Source organism: Mus caroli, unplaced genomic scaffold (genome assembly GCF_978045245.1).
Source record: "Mus caroli unplaced genomic scaffold, Mus_caroli_1 scaffold_19, whole genome shotgun sequence".
Lineage (NCBI taxonomy): Eukaryota > Metazoa > Chordata > Mammalia > Rodentia > Muridae > Mus > Mus caroli.
In genome coordinates this window covers 36,683,711-36,696,256 of record NW_028227274.1, presented here as the reverse complement: position 1 = coordinate 36,696,256, position 12,546 = coordinate 36,683,711, and the positions used below count along the sequence as shown (strand labels likewise).

The 12,546-nt window shown below is 44.0% G+C and overlaps 1 protein-coding gene across 5 annotated transcripts in view; it reads right to left on the bottom strand.

The window, feature by feature from the left end:
- Window positions 1-12,546, bottom strand: part of Arhgap26 (Rho GTPase activating protein 26) — a 386,814-nt gene that overhangs the window by 78,682 nt on the left and 295,586 nt on the right. For all 5 annotated transcript variants that reach the window (XM_021150730.3, XM_085833661.1, XM_021150728.3 and 2 more), the window contains exon 19: window positions 5,193-5,331. In XM_021150730.3, coding sequence (XP_021006389.1) covers window positions 5,193-5,331 — 139 coding nt within the window. The remainder of the gene's footprint in view (window positions 1-5,192; window positions 5,332-12,546) is intronic.

Genomic DNA, 12,546 nt, shown 5'->3' with positions numbered 1-12,546 from the left:
GGGACCAGTGTGGAGACCTGGGGGTTAAACTGGAATCCCCTTTGCTATCCGCCGTCTGGTAGCACAGTTGAAAAACCTCCTTCCATCTGTTCAGAGGCGATCACAAATGAGAGTGCCTTGGCCTAGTATGTTAAAACCATCACTGAATGCTCACTGCTTTTAGCAGTGCTGGTTGGTGCTGGGTCAGGAGGGAAGGCTGCCACCTGGCTATAGATTGTCAGTTTGCATATTAAAAAAAACTCGTTCAATATGGCTCAACTGCCCCTGAAGTATCCCTGGAAGCTGGCACAGTTGGCTTTTACTACTTCTGTATCTCAGCTAAGCAAGGTTTTCACTTCTATGGCTCACAAACTGATGGAGGTCCCCTTGCACGGACAAAATGACTTAGCAAAGGGAGGACATCTGGGTGACAAACTCTAGCTCTCTACTTAAAGCCTCCAGTCTCGGTTTATCTGCCTAAGAATTGCAGCTCAGTGTCTACCTTATAGGATTACCAATTAGGGGGATGAGAAGAAATAACGATGGGCTTAGAACATTATTTGAGCTATAATTGCTTTTTATCATTGTTACTGAGTGAGCCTCAGATAGAGTTTGGTCTCAAGGGTTCTTTATTAAATGTATCCACTTATTCTTCCATACTGGATCCCCAGCCTAATGCAATTTAACTTCCAGATTCATGAGAAGAACTGCAAATACTTGGTCTTCCAGATTTGGGCATAACAGTTGTTCCTAACCATATTGTGTCTCCCAGGATTTACCCCATACACTGAAATTGGAAACTTGGGTCACAAGTGATTAATAGTGTAGCTTTGGGGAACAGTGATTGGGTACACATTTCCTACTTTGATTTTTTTTTTAACTGGATGACCCTGAGCGCAGCAACATTGAAATATACATTTTATTTCCCTCCAGCTAGAAAATAGGTCCTTTGCCTTTTACTGAATGACCCTGACTGCAACATTGGAATACATATTTTTTCCCTCCACCTGGAAAATAGGGCCATTGCCTTTGCCCAGATCAAACCCTCAATCCCTTCAGTATCTTTCTCAAAATTCCCCCTTTCAGAAAACACTCCTTGACCAACTACAGACAACTCTGCTAGTTAGTCCCTCTCCTCTTCTAATGGTTTGCATGTGTTGGTACAATGGCTTCTACCTTGTTCTTCTCCAGAGCTTTCATCTCAGAGTCTATTCCCATGTCATCCCTAGCCCCACTTCCACCATGTACTGCCTAAGCCTTCAGACTGCCCCAATTCTCCACCTCCATCAGAGCAGTAGACACTTCCTGGCTCCTCATCCTAAGGAGGCTCCAAGAGGCCTCTGTCATCATAAATGCAGTTTAGGATAAAGAAAGCTCAAGTTGGAGAAGACTTCACTCATTCCAAAAATGGAGGCCCTAAGTCATGTGCAGGTGGCTGGGTGTGTGATTGCTCTACCCAAGCAGAAGGAAAAACTCCTCCTGAAAAATGAGATGCATGCATGTCACGAGCACCATCTAGCACTCAGGATTCTTCCATGAGTCAGAAGTGGAGATGCAAAGACAGGACCAGGCCTATGAACTCTCAGTGTGACCTTCAGGACTGTCCCTTCAGAAAAGGAGGCCAATGATGATGACTCAAGGCCTATCACAGTAGTACAGATTTACCTCTAAGAGCAAGAAATTGGGTCTCATCTTCTGTAGACCAAGACCCTTAAAGAGAGTGACAATCTACTGAAAATAATGAGAACCTCAGAGGAACGTTCTTGAATCTTCCTGCCAGACAGCAGAAGAGCTGCCCAAGTGCTGTCAAACTGCAGGTGCTGCAGAGAAGAAATGAGAGCACACCAGGGCTCCATAGAGATCAGAGAGACAGAGACAAAACAGGAGATGAGCTTCCCCGGAGAGGTATGCATGCATGTGCACATACTGTATATTCATGTTCACCTAGCATGAACCTTCAAACAGTATAGGCTCTGTGACAGACGGGTGTCACAACAAACTTCAAATGTCAGATGAACAGTGAGTGTCCACTGTCAACATCTGAGCTCAATTCTAGCCAAGTGCACAAATTAAGAGGGAAGATTTGGAGTGGGTCAAAACTGAGAGGGAGCCACGTCTGTGGATTTGACATTTCCCGCAGGTGGTCCACAAGTAATTCTGAGATGGAATGAGGAGGACAACTTCTAACTTAGTAGCTAGGAATTTATCTTATTGTATAGTGCAGGGTAATATAATGTGTACATCAAAATTCATGTATTCAGACACTTCAAATACCAGAGTTGAGGCTGTGCAAACAAGTGAGTTGCTTTAAGATCAATTTAAAATGTGTTAAACAAGCAGTACATGCAAATAATGAGGTTGTGGCCCCAAAGTGTAAGAGGAGGTTGGTATAAATGATTAAGATTTGGGAGGCACTGAGCTAGGTTTGTGCAGAGGCCTAATTTGAAGGATGTCATTCTGTGGAAATATACAAATTGCTTTCACGGATTGCTGGTATAATCCTTAACTGTGCTTCTGCTCCACATTTGTTGCTTTGACAAAGTGAAAACTTTATAGTGCACTGTCACCTACTGGTGACAGTGACGACAAATCACGATTACATCCAAGATTACATCAAAGCTTCCCGCCTCCTGGCCCACACCTCCTTGCACCTTCCACTCCGAAGCCCCTGCTTAGCTTCCCACAGCAGCCTGGGGGCCATCCCCATTTCTCAGAAGAAAGTAAGTGCCCACATGCTGTCTTCTTACTATAAAATACACATAGTTCATATGAACACACACCATCCAAACAATGCACACATAGACATAGGTACCCTTACATACATGCATGCACATGCAGAGTTTTCTACTGAAATGCCTATGAAGCTAGGCCCTCTGCTAAAATCCAATCAGCTGGAGGCTGCAATCCTATTTCCTGTCACTGGCCGGGAGGAAGCTGTATTGCTTCATCGGCTGCAGCCAGGACACGGCAGCCTGTTCTATGGCTTAGATAGGCCTACTTTCACACATCCTTAACTTTAGGCTTCTGCCTCCTGTGATAAACACTAATCTCAGGCAAAGATCTAATTGGTTTCGCCTCATCTCCCTCTCCTCCCCTCAATGCTGTAAAGTGGGCTTCAGGACCGGGTCCCAGGCTGCAGCCACTCTAGGCAGACCATAGCCCAGCACTATCCGAAGCCTGGAGAAATGACCGACACAGCCTGCCTTGTCCCCATCTGCACCGCATACTGCTTAGCAGGAAACCTTAGGTGACCGGGCTCTCCTGGAAACCTGAGCCGCGCACATTACCCTGTAGCCTGATGCCTTATTCCCTCAGCAGATGGGATGAGGTCAGTCCTGTTCCAAGTGTTCCCTGGTACATGCAGAGGAGCCCAAGTTCTGAGCAGACTATGGAGAGAACGGCCCCCATGCTCTCCCCGCATCCCCTACACCAGATGTTCAAGAACACGGGCTACGGTGAGAAGGGAAGCCAACGTCAGGGCAGAATCCAACATGTCTATGGCCTAAGAACTCTTTTAGGAAACGATATGAAGGAAATGATCTGAGTAGACATAAACAGATTTAAATATAAGAATGGTAACACTAGCTTTACTTATGAAAGCAAAGTATTTGATGCAATCCAAACGGTGCTAACTCCCAAGGCGTGGCCTTACTATAGGAAATCAAAACATCTTTAAATGCAATGAGGTTCTGAGAGCAGAAATATTTTGATTTCATGAGTTATGACAAGGAAGAGGCCTTTACTTTTCAGTATAAAAGGAGTGAAACCTTGAGAGAGAAAACAACAGGATACAATGTAGATATGAGCCCTTTCCTTCCTGAGGTAAGGGGGTTGCTGTCCTCTCTGTACCTCTCAAACAGATCAGGCTTCACAGTCACAGGAGTCACCATCACCATCACTGAGGACCTATCCTGCCGCTGGCACCTGACACGTGTTATAGCCTTAGGCCGTCTGGCAGAGTTTAAGGCCTCTGTTCCTGCCCTGCACACATCTCTGGTAAAAGACCAGGCCCATTCCCTGATCTCTGCAACAGTCTGAGATTGTGGGAAACCACTGTCCCTAACCGGCAAGAATACAGGACCAGAGGCTTACCAAAAGTCTTCTATGGAGGCAGCCTTCCCTCTGGGGCAATCTGGAGCTTTCTGCCAGGACACTGTATGGCCTCCCTTGGGTCACACTTCTCTATGAACATCGCTGTTGGAAGCAGGGCACTAATTCTCTCACTCAAGCATGAACAGGTTACAGACAAGGCCTTATTCTCATATCCCTAGACCGTGAAGGCACCATGGAAATGTCAGCTGCGTGTTAGGACTGGTTTTGGTGTCTATGTGTAACAGCCTTATGTCAGATGCTGTAATGAATAATTTTGTTAATTCTCAGGTTTACCCTCTAGGGTGAACACTATTATCCCTCCTACAAACTGAGGATGAAGGGGGCAGAGCTCTCTACTATGGTAAAGCTGGAATAAAAGCCAATACTGGCTGACCTCCAATAGATCGTGAGGTCTTCACTCCCGTGATAGATTAACTGATTCCTCTTTATTTTGAGGTAGATTTGTACTATGAAGCTTTGGCTAGCCTGGTACATTCTATGTGGATCAGGCTAGCTTGAGACTTGCAGAAATCCTCCCCTGTTGCCTCTGCCTTCCAACTGCTAGGACACTTGTTTCTTGTCACAAAAACTGAAGTATGACTGTATACTTTAGGGCCTTGTACTCAATTATTGCAAAGAACTCAGAAGTCTTGAGATAAAAAAGTTTGGCACATTTGTGGTGTCATTTCTCTTCTACTTGGAAGAGAGAGGAATTAAGTCTTTAATTCAGTAGTTGATTCTAAATATTTTAAGGCGCTAACACAGAGAAGAGTAAGAGCAAGCAGAAACCATGGACAGGCACATGCTAGCAGACATGTGACTCCTCCGATAGTAACTCCATACCAAATTAGGGAAGAAGGACTGTTTCTATGACCTGCCGACAAAGGTGGGACCTCAGGCAGCACCATAGCCAACATCCTGCTATGCAACAGGAAGAAAAGGCTCAGGTTGTTGCCCAGACACCTCTCTTAGTAATGGAACCAGGCAGGGCACAAGAGGACAGAGCCTTTAAGACACCAAAGGCCAGCAGCACACAGTAAGTCTAATGATGTCCACAGCAAGCCATGAGGCAACAAGGATGTCTCCACACACCACCCTGTCCCTGGGCAGCAGAGACTCACGTTTTTCTGTGGATGGCACGGCATGGAAGAGCGTCAGGGGCCTCTCGATGCAGGATGGGGGCTTGGAGTCACTGCTTTTCTTCCGGGACAGGTGTAGCTGGGCGTTGGTGAGGGGCACATCAGGCACCGTGTTGAATATCTGCGCATCAGGATGACAAGAAGTTACACAGTTCTATGAACTAGGAAGAAAGCTAAGGACTGCGTCATTATGACCAGGAGCATAGTGGTAACAGAGAACAGGGAGGAAAAGCTGGGAAAGGCCGCCACAGAGACACTTCTAGGCCAGCTCTGAGCACTTTCTCTAGTAACTGATCCTAGAGTTCAAGTCTCCTTTTAGTCCCTTCTGATGTACACAAGGGACTGAAAAGAAACAGAGATAATCTAAACCACTGTCTGCTGACAGTGAAGGCATTTTACTGCCGTTGTCTAGAACCAATTTATCCAAACACCTTTCCTTTCTTCACTGGGTCGCATCCCCAGTCATTTACAACTGCTTCCCAATTTTATTTCAGACCATAAAACATATTTAAATTATGATCCCAAACTGACACAGAACAGGGAACATTGTTCCTCCTCCCCAACTATCCTCAGTGAGTACAGCCTTAGTCCTTCATCAGCTCTGTGGTAACTGGGAAGGTGAGCTTTATCTTATTTCAAAGGATGGAAGTGGGTGACTGATAAACATACACACACACACACACACACACACACACACACACAGACACAGACGCATGTACATATATGTACCAACTTGGAAAATATACAAAAGTCTAAAAAAAAAAAGGAAAAAGAAAATCCCTTTCAGTTCTATTATTTACAGATTATAACTTTTAAGGTTTTGTGTTCTTGTAAGTTTTTTAAAACATCATTTTGTTGTTATTACTTAAGACCACATGTAGTAGCTACCTTTTTAATTATTGAGGCAAATACCAGGCAAGAACCAACTTAAAGGAGTTTGATTTATGATATAAGGGTACAGTCTACTGTAATACAGATGTGAGGTAAGGGTGTAATGTGGATGAGAGGTGAGGTGCCATCTATCCCAGTGTGAGCCTGAGGCAAGGGTGCCGTCTATCACAGTTTGGAAGTCATGTTGGTGGGAGCACCAGCTCTGGCAGCAGGAGCACAGGGCTGCTTGTTCACATCTCAATGGATCAGAAATCTGAGGCAGACTAGAGGAAATGGGCGTGTCGATAATCCCCAAAATCTGCTCTCAGTGACTGCCTCATCCAGATATGCTCCACGCCTCGCAAGTCTCATGAACTCCCTAAGTAAGAGTTTCAAACGCAAGCCTTTAGGGAATATCACACACTGAATTGACATCAATGTAAGAGAAACTAAAACCTTACCAACTCTTACTTGCCTTACTATAATAGTTCTTTACCCTGAGGCCGGTACTTACATGTGCTTACCATCTGTAAGTAGCAGCCACTTACTGTGGCTCCTGGGATGCCAGGCACAGCAATCTGTGCTTTATAGGCAACTCAATGAGTTCTCAGCAATTCTGCATCGCTTCTAATGTCCCAGCATTTTTACCAAATCATATAAAAATGAAGCTGTCGAAGTTATAGATATAATTACAGAAGACAACACAGGCTCCCCTTCTCTTAGATGCCTCTGTAAATGCATATGATAAAACACTCACTCAAACAATCACCAGAATTCTTTTGAACACCCACTTTGCAGAGGCTCCCTAAGTGTAGTGGTGAATGAAGCAATTGTGTTCCCTGTGGTTAGAGGATTTACAGTCCAGTAGCTGTGATTTACTGAGTACTTGCCACACCAGGCATGGAGCTGAATGCATTGTATGAATTCTCATTAATGCTAAACACACTTTTCCACAGCTGAGATTATATCCTTTACATAGTTTTATACCCTACTTATCTTGTGTAACATTATATTGCAGCATTCAAAGATGATTCCAATGGGCTACATAAGCACCTCAAATTTACTAAGACACTAAAACTGACTGATCCTTTTGTTATAACCTCTTACACTGTGACATCAGCCTCCTGGATGTCCTCTTTCTAGCAGTAAGAGCTATAGGAGGATGGTGGTGGCCCTCTCCATCCCTTTCATTTATGGCTGGCTCTAAGTATCCCACAATTATTCTTGTGGCCCTCTTCTCTGTGTATATATTTTAAAGCAATGTCCAAAGCTGATATGCAGGAAGCTAAGTCACAAGAATTATGGGAGTTTCAACTGGAACAGCTGTTCTCTCAGGGTTGGCAGATCCTTGGCTCTGATGATGCCAGCCAGTCGGTGAAGGCAGTCTCACTCCCAAACACAGCTGTCGGGAAGGAAGGCCACATTGTTACATTTTCTCTATTAGACTCAAACTTGAAACAGGATAAAGTGAGCACTGTAAAGAGTTGAGATCAACTGGGGCAAGGGTTAGGCAGAGAATAAGAAACTTTCATCTCCAGAGCAGCCAGAGCCCCTGGTAATAAACCGACTGACTAGCATTCACTTCTGCAATCTCTTGGAGCCTTTATAAAGTAACGCAAAACGGAGGGGCTGTGGTTCCTGTTGAGCCCAAGAGTTGTAACCTCTAAGAAGCTCTCCCTTCCTCTTCCCCTCCCCATGCTGAGCCTCAGCCACTCTGCAGTTGACATCTCAATGAACACTCTCATTGACAGTTAAGATGGCGTCTAGATATGTGTGCTTGTGCCAGCTGAGCTCTGAGCTGGGCATCTCACATGACTCCTCCCTAAGCTGAAGGTCATCCCAACCTAGGGCATGGCATGACCATTTCACAAGAGCCATCTCTGATCCTACCCTGTGGATCTAACAACCAGGAGTGAAGCCCTGGGGTTGCAGCAGCCATTCAATCAATTCATCCTCTCCAGCCAAACTTCATGGGAAGCAACTGCCCACGTCCCACGAGAATGGATTGTTAACAAGTAATGCATCTCTTAGCCCTCTTTTGTCTCTGGCCCAGTATCTTCAGCAATCCCTTGTTGAGAGCATCTAGTAATGAATCCAGAGTTAGGGGCAGGCCAGGTTGGAGTAGCCTCCCATAACTCTGCCTCTGGCATCCAGATATTATCTTTCTTCCTAATGAAGAAAGATATATCCATTATCCACTATAGTGCAGTGGGAGAAGATGGCAGGTTGCATTTTAAATTCAATTGTCGATAACAAAGAGAATATCTATTCTTTCTAAGAACTGTGGCAGATGTTCATTTAGACACAGACTAGGTTTTAAGTAAGACACATATTTACACCGATGTATGAAAGACGGTCCCACAGAAACAGTAGGAAGTGACATGGGAACACAAAAAGGAGAATGCCTCTCTGCTCATTTGCCATTTTCTCGAAAAGTTATGTAAGCAGACCACAATCCTGTCTACAAGAGAACTTTTACCATGGGTAGGCACTTCAACACCAAAATCCAGTTCTATGGTACAGGCGTCTAGAGAACTCCGTTAAGCTGTCCTTGGAATCAAATACAAATATAATATGCACAAGAGCACACTGCAAAATATAAAGTGCTAGGCACAGGGCCAACACGTTCTTCATACAAGTTAAGTTTTCCTAAATGCAAGGGCACCTTTGTAAATGAAACCGCCTTGACACAAACATCCAGTAAGAAGCTGGGGTTGGCACGGTGGTATAGGACTAATCTGAATACTCAGGAGGTTAGAGCAGGAGGTTTGCTTTGCAAGTTCAAGTCAAGGCTGGGCTGGGCTACACACTGAGTTCAAAGCCTGGAATGTATAGCAAGAATGTAGAAATGACTGTCCACATGGCTGCTGCTCATTTGGAACACTTCAGAACACCCCAGATGATTTTCCAGCTATCTTCTGGCCATGCCAAAGGTTTTGTCTGTGATACAAGTTAAAGCTGGAATTCTCATGAGTCTGAATTACACAGCGCTGTGGGTCACTCCAGCTCTACTGCACAAATGAAGTTTTCTTTGGGCCATGAAGAAAGCCGCTATACAAAGGACCCTGTAATCTTTGAGCATTAACTCATACAATCTACAAAGTCTACCACGTGTTGGGAACAATGCACTCATTTCACAGAGACTTTCCAAATGAGCACAGAGAGGACAGCTTTAGTCTGTGCCCCAAGTGTCCTGCTCATGCTCTTGGACTTACGCACTAATTCCAACTTAATCAGGAATGCCTTACACATAAAAGCCAGGAAGACTGAGGCCCTGCCAGGAGCCGCGAGAGAATAAAATTATAAAATAAAAATACAACTGAGAGGAACTTTTCCAAGTAGTCCAGATTTCAAGTTCCCTGTGAGTGGAATTAACACATCCATAAACACCAGGCTACTTTTTCCCCTTAAGCCAGGCAGGACAGTGTCAGGGTTACAGTCAACCAGCCTCGGGTGAATACCAGGTCTTGAGGCACACTCACACAACACCACCAGACCTTTCTATCCGTGAGACCTGCCGTACTGTCCTATCACCGTATCAAATATAAGAAGGGAATTTAAAGTACTGTGATGTGTAAAAGCAAGCAAGCTTCGAAGCCAGAGGGACCTGTGGTCGAATTCTGGCTTTGCCACCTCCTAGCTGTATTATCTCAGACAAGGTCTTTAACCCCTCTGAGCCCATGTCCCTTGTAAAGATGAACACATAACACCTGCTGTGTACACGTTTGGAAAAGACAAAGAATATAAAATGAATAACATTACACTGGTAAAGCACATAAAATTCACTGAGTGTTTCCATGATGTTACATTTACACGCCTTAAAGGCATGAATGACTCCTTACACAGTAACTCTACCAGGGAAATGCAGTTTCTGACATCCTGTAAAGAAGGAAATGAAGTCTCCCAAAAATCAACTCACTTGTCCAAGGTCACACAGCTAGACAAAGACCTAGATGTCCTGATTGACTGAGGCCTCGCTAGCTGGGTCTTCTGGAGTGTTCTGAGAGACAGATGATAGAACATAAAGATCACAAGCCTTGTGGGCTGGCAGGTTAGATTTTAGGCTTTTGATAGGTTTGTGCCCTTGAGTAAATTATTAAGTGTCTGACCTCCAAATGTCTCATCCACAAAAAGGCCCAGGACCACAGTGAGTGCACCTAGCAGTTTGGCCTTTGCTGTGCAAAAGACATTTTTTTTTTTAATTTAAGAGAGAGACAGAGAGACAGAGTGGCTAAAAGTCAGAGAGACAGAAACATAAAGTATAAGAATAAAGATCTCAAAAATGAATTATTTGAGCTCAAAACATGAGAATTTAATCTGTAAGTGTAAATTTAACTACATTTCTTACAGACTATCAGCTTTACCTACCTGCAGCCATGTCAGTATTGATGGTCTTTTTCCCCCACGTGTGACCTACAGAGCGTAGGGGTTTGGGGCTCTTTTCAGGCCCATTTGATACTGCGGAGCCTGACACTTGTGGAATTTGTTCTTAGCTGCCTTGCTCCCTCAGTTTTACACCTTGGCTAATCCTGGCTGTCACATGCCCCTGCAATTTAAAAGGATTAGGAGTCTCTCTGTAAAGTGGGCCCTGTACACTTTATTATGTGCTGTGGTTTTTATGGGAGGAAAATGAGGTCACGATGAAGAGCTTCTGAGTCTAGGGCTGGGATGACAAGAAATCACTCTCCAGTCTTGGGATCGCAATGCAGAACTGCAGCAGGCTAGCTGACAACTGATGCTGGGAACTGTTCTTGAGACACAAATTTCTCAGGGTCTCAGGCAACACCTGAGCAGCTCCTCTGCTCACTGAAGCTGTGAAAGCACAGGGCAGGTGGAGCCTGAAGCCCAGCCACTTCAAGCCTGTGACTCAGGCAAGCCACTGCAGGGTTTATCATTAACCATGAAAAAGCCAAATCCAGAGGCTATAGCTACAGAGAGTTTTGTTTTGTTTTGTTTTTGGTTGTTGTTGTTGTTTTAAAAGGACAATTGAAAATCTTAAACCCTGATGGTATCAGCACTTGGGGTGTGGGGTAGAGATCAATAATTTGGAAAGCAGTTTGAAGAATTTTACTTAAAAATCCCTCAAAAGGAACCATTATATTTAGTAACTAAACACACACACATACAGGGGTTGTGGTGGTGGTGGTGGTGGTGGTGGTGTGTGTGTGTGTGTGTGTGTGTGTGTGTGTATGTGTGTGTACACGAGCATGCGTGTGCGTGGGTGTAGGTGTGGATGTGTGGGTGTGTGCACGAGATATGATTTTCCCTCTCCAGAAAGAGCCTAATTTCCTGCTACCTCTGCTAACAGAGAAGAATTAGATAAAATACAACATCAAACTGTAGCCCCATTATAATATCTTGAGGGATATTAAAAAGCTTTGCAATATAAGTAATTGCTAGTTTACCTAGAGTTAAATAGGGGTAACTATGCATTCAAACTGACTAGCTCCCTACATTAATAGAGTATTGCACACAGCAGCTGCTGTTAAGAAGGAAAATGTTAGAGGACAGAGAAGAAGCACTGTGTTCTGGTGTACAGGTCCTTCTTTCTTGCTTCCTCAGGTTTACACAGACAGAATCCAAACGAACAGCAGGATGGTTGCAGTGAATCTGGGCACCTGTTATCATTACTAGTGTTAATTTTGCATACCAACAAATGTCAAATATTAAGAAAATGAAAAGCAAATGCCAAACACCTGCCAGTTGCAGATTGACCAAGTGCATATTAATTAATATACAATTTGTGTGTAAAGTCAGAGAGTAAGTAGTGCAATAAATTCGGTGCCATCAACATTTTTCCCCCAAGGGCAAATGAAGGCAACTGAGTGGGCTGAGGAAACAAGCTACACAGAGCTGGGCTCTTACCTTGTGTATTCAGTAAGGTCATCTAAGGTTGCTAGCTCATCTCTGGCACATGAGGCCAAGAGTTAACATATATTAAAAAGAATACACTTCTGACCGTTGTTAGTAGTTAAAGATCTACTATTCTCTTATCTCTCCCAAAGCCCACTGATAGATTTCAAGGGAACGATCACATTTTACGGATGCTAATGGAAGCACCACACACTACTCACAGGCATGTGTGCACAGAGGCATCCTCCTATTTCTCTAGAAACCTTCTCCAGAGCCACATCCAAAAGAAATGCCATCAACTGTCACAGAACGCAAGGAATCAATCTCCTATTGTGTTGGAACTGAACCAGCCTGAAGCATAGTAAGGAAGCAATGTGTTTTCTTGACATGTGTCTGTTCTTTCTCAGCTTCTAAACCTTTAAAAACCATTGACACATTAACCCTTAGAAAGTGATCGGAGGAAAACTTTGTAAGAAATTGTTAAATTTCTATAACTGGGGAATTTCAGACGATAGCTATAATATTTTATTTCTTTATTTCTAACTAGATACATGAATATTATCTCCACTATAATACCAAGCATTTGTCTACTTGATAGTTTAGGCTTTCAGGT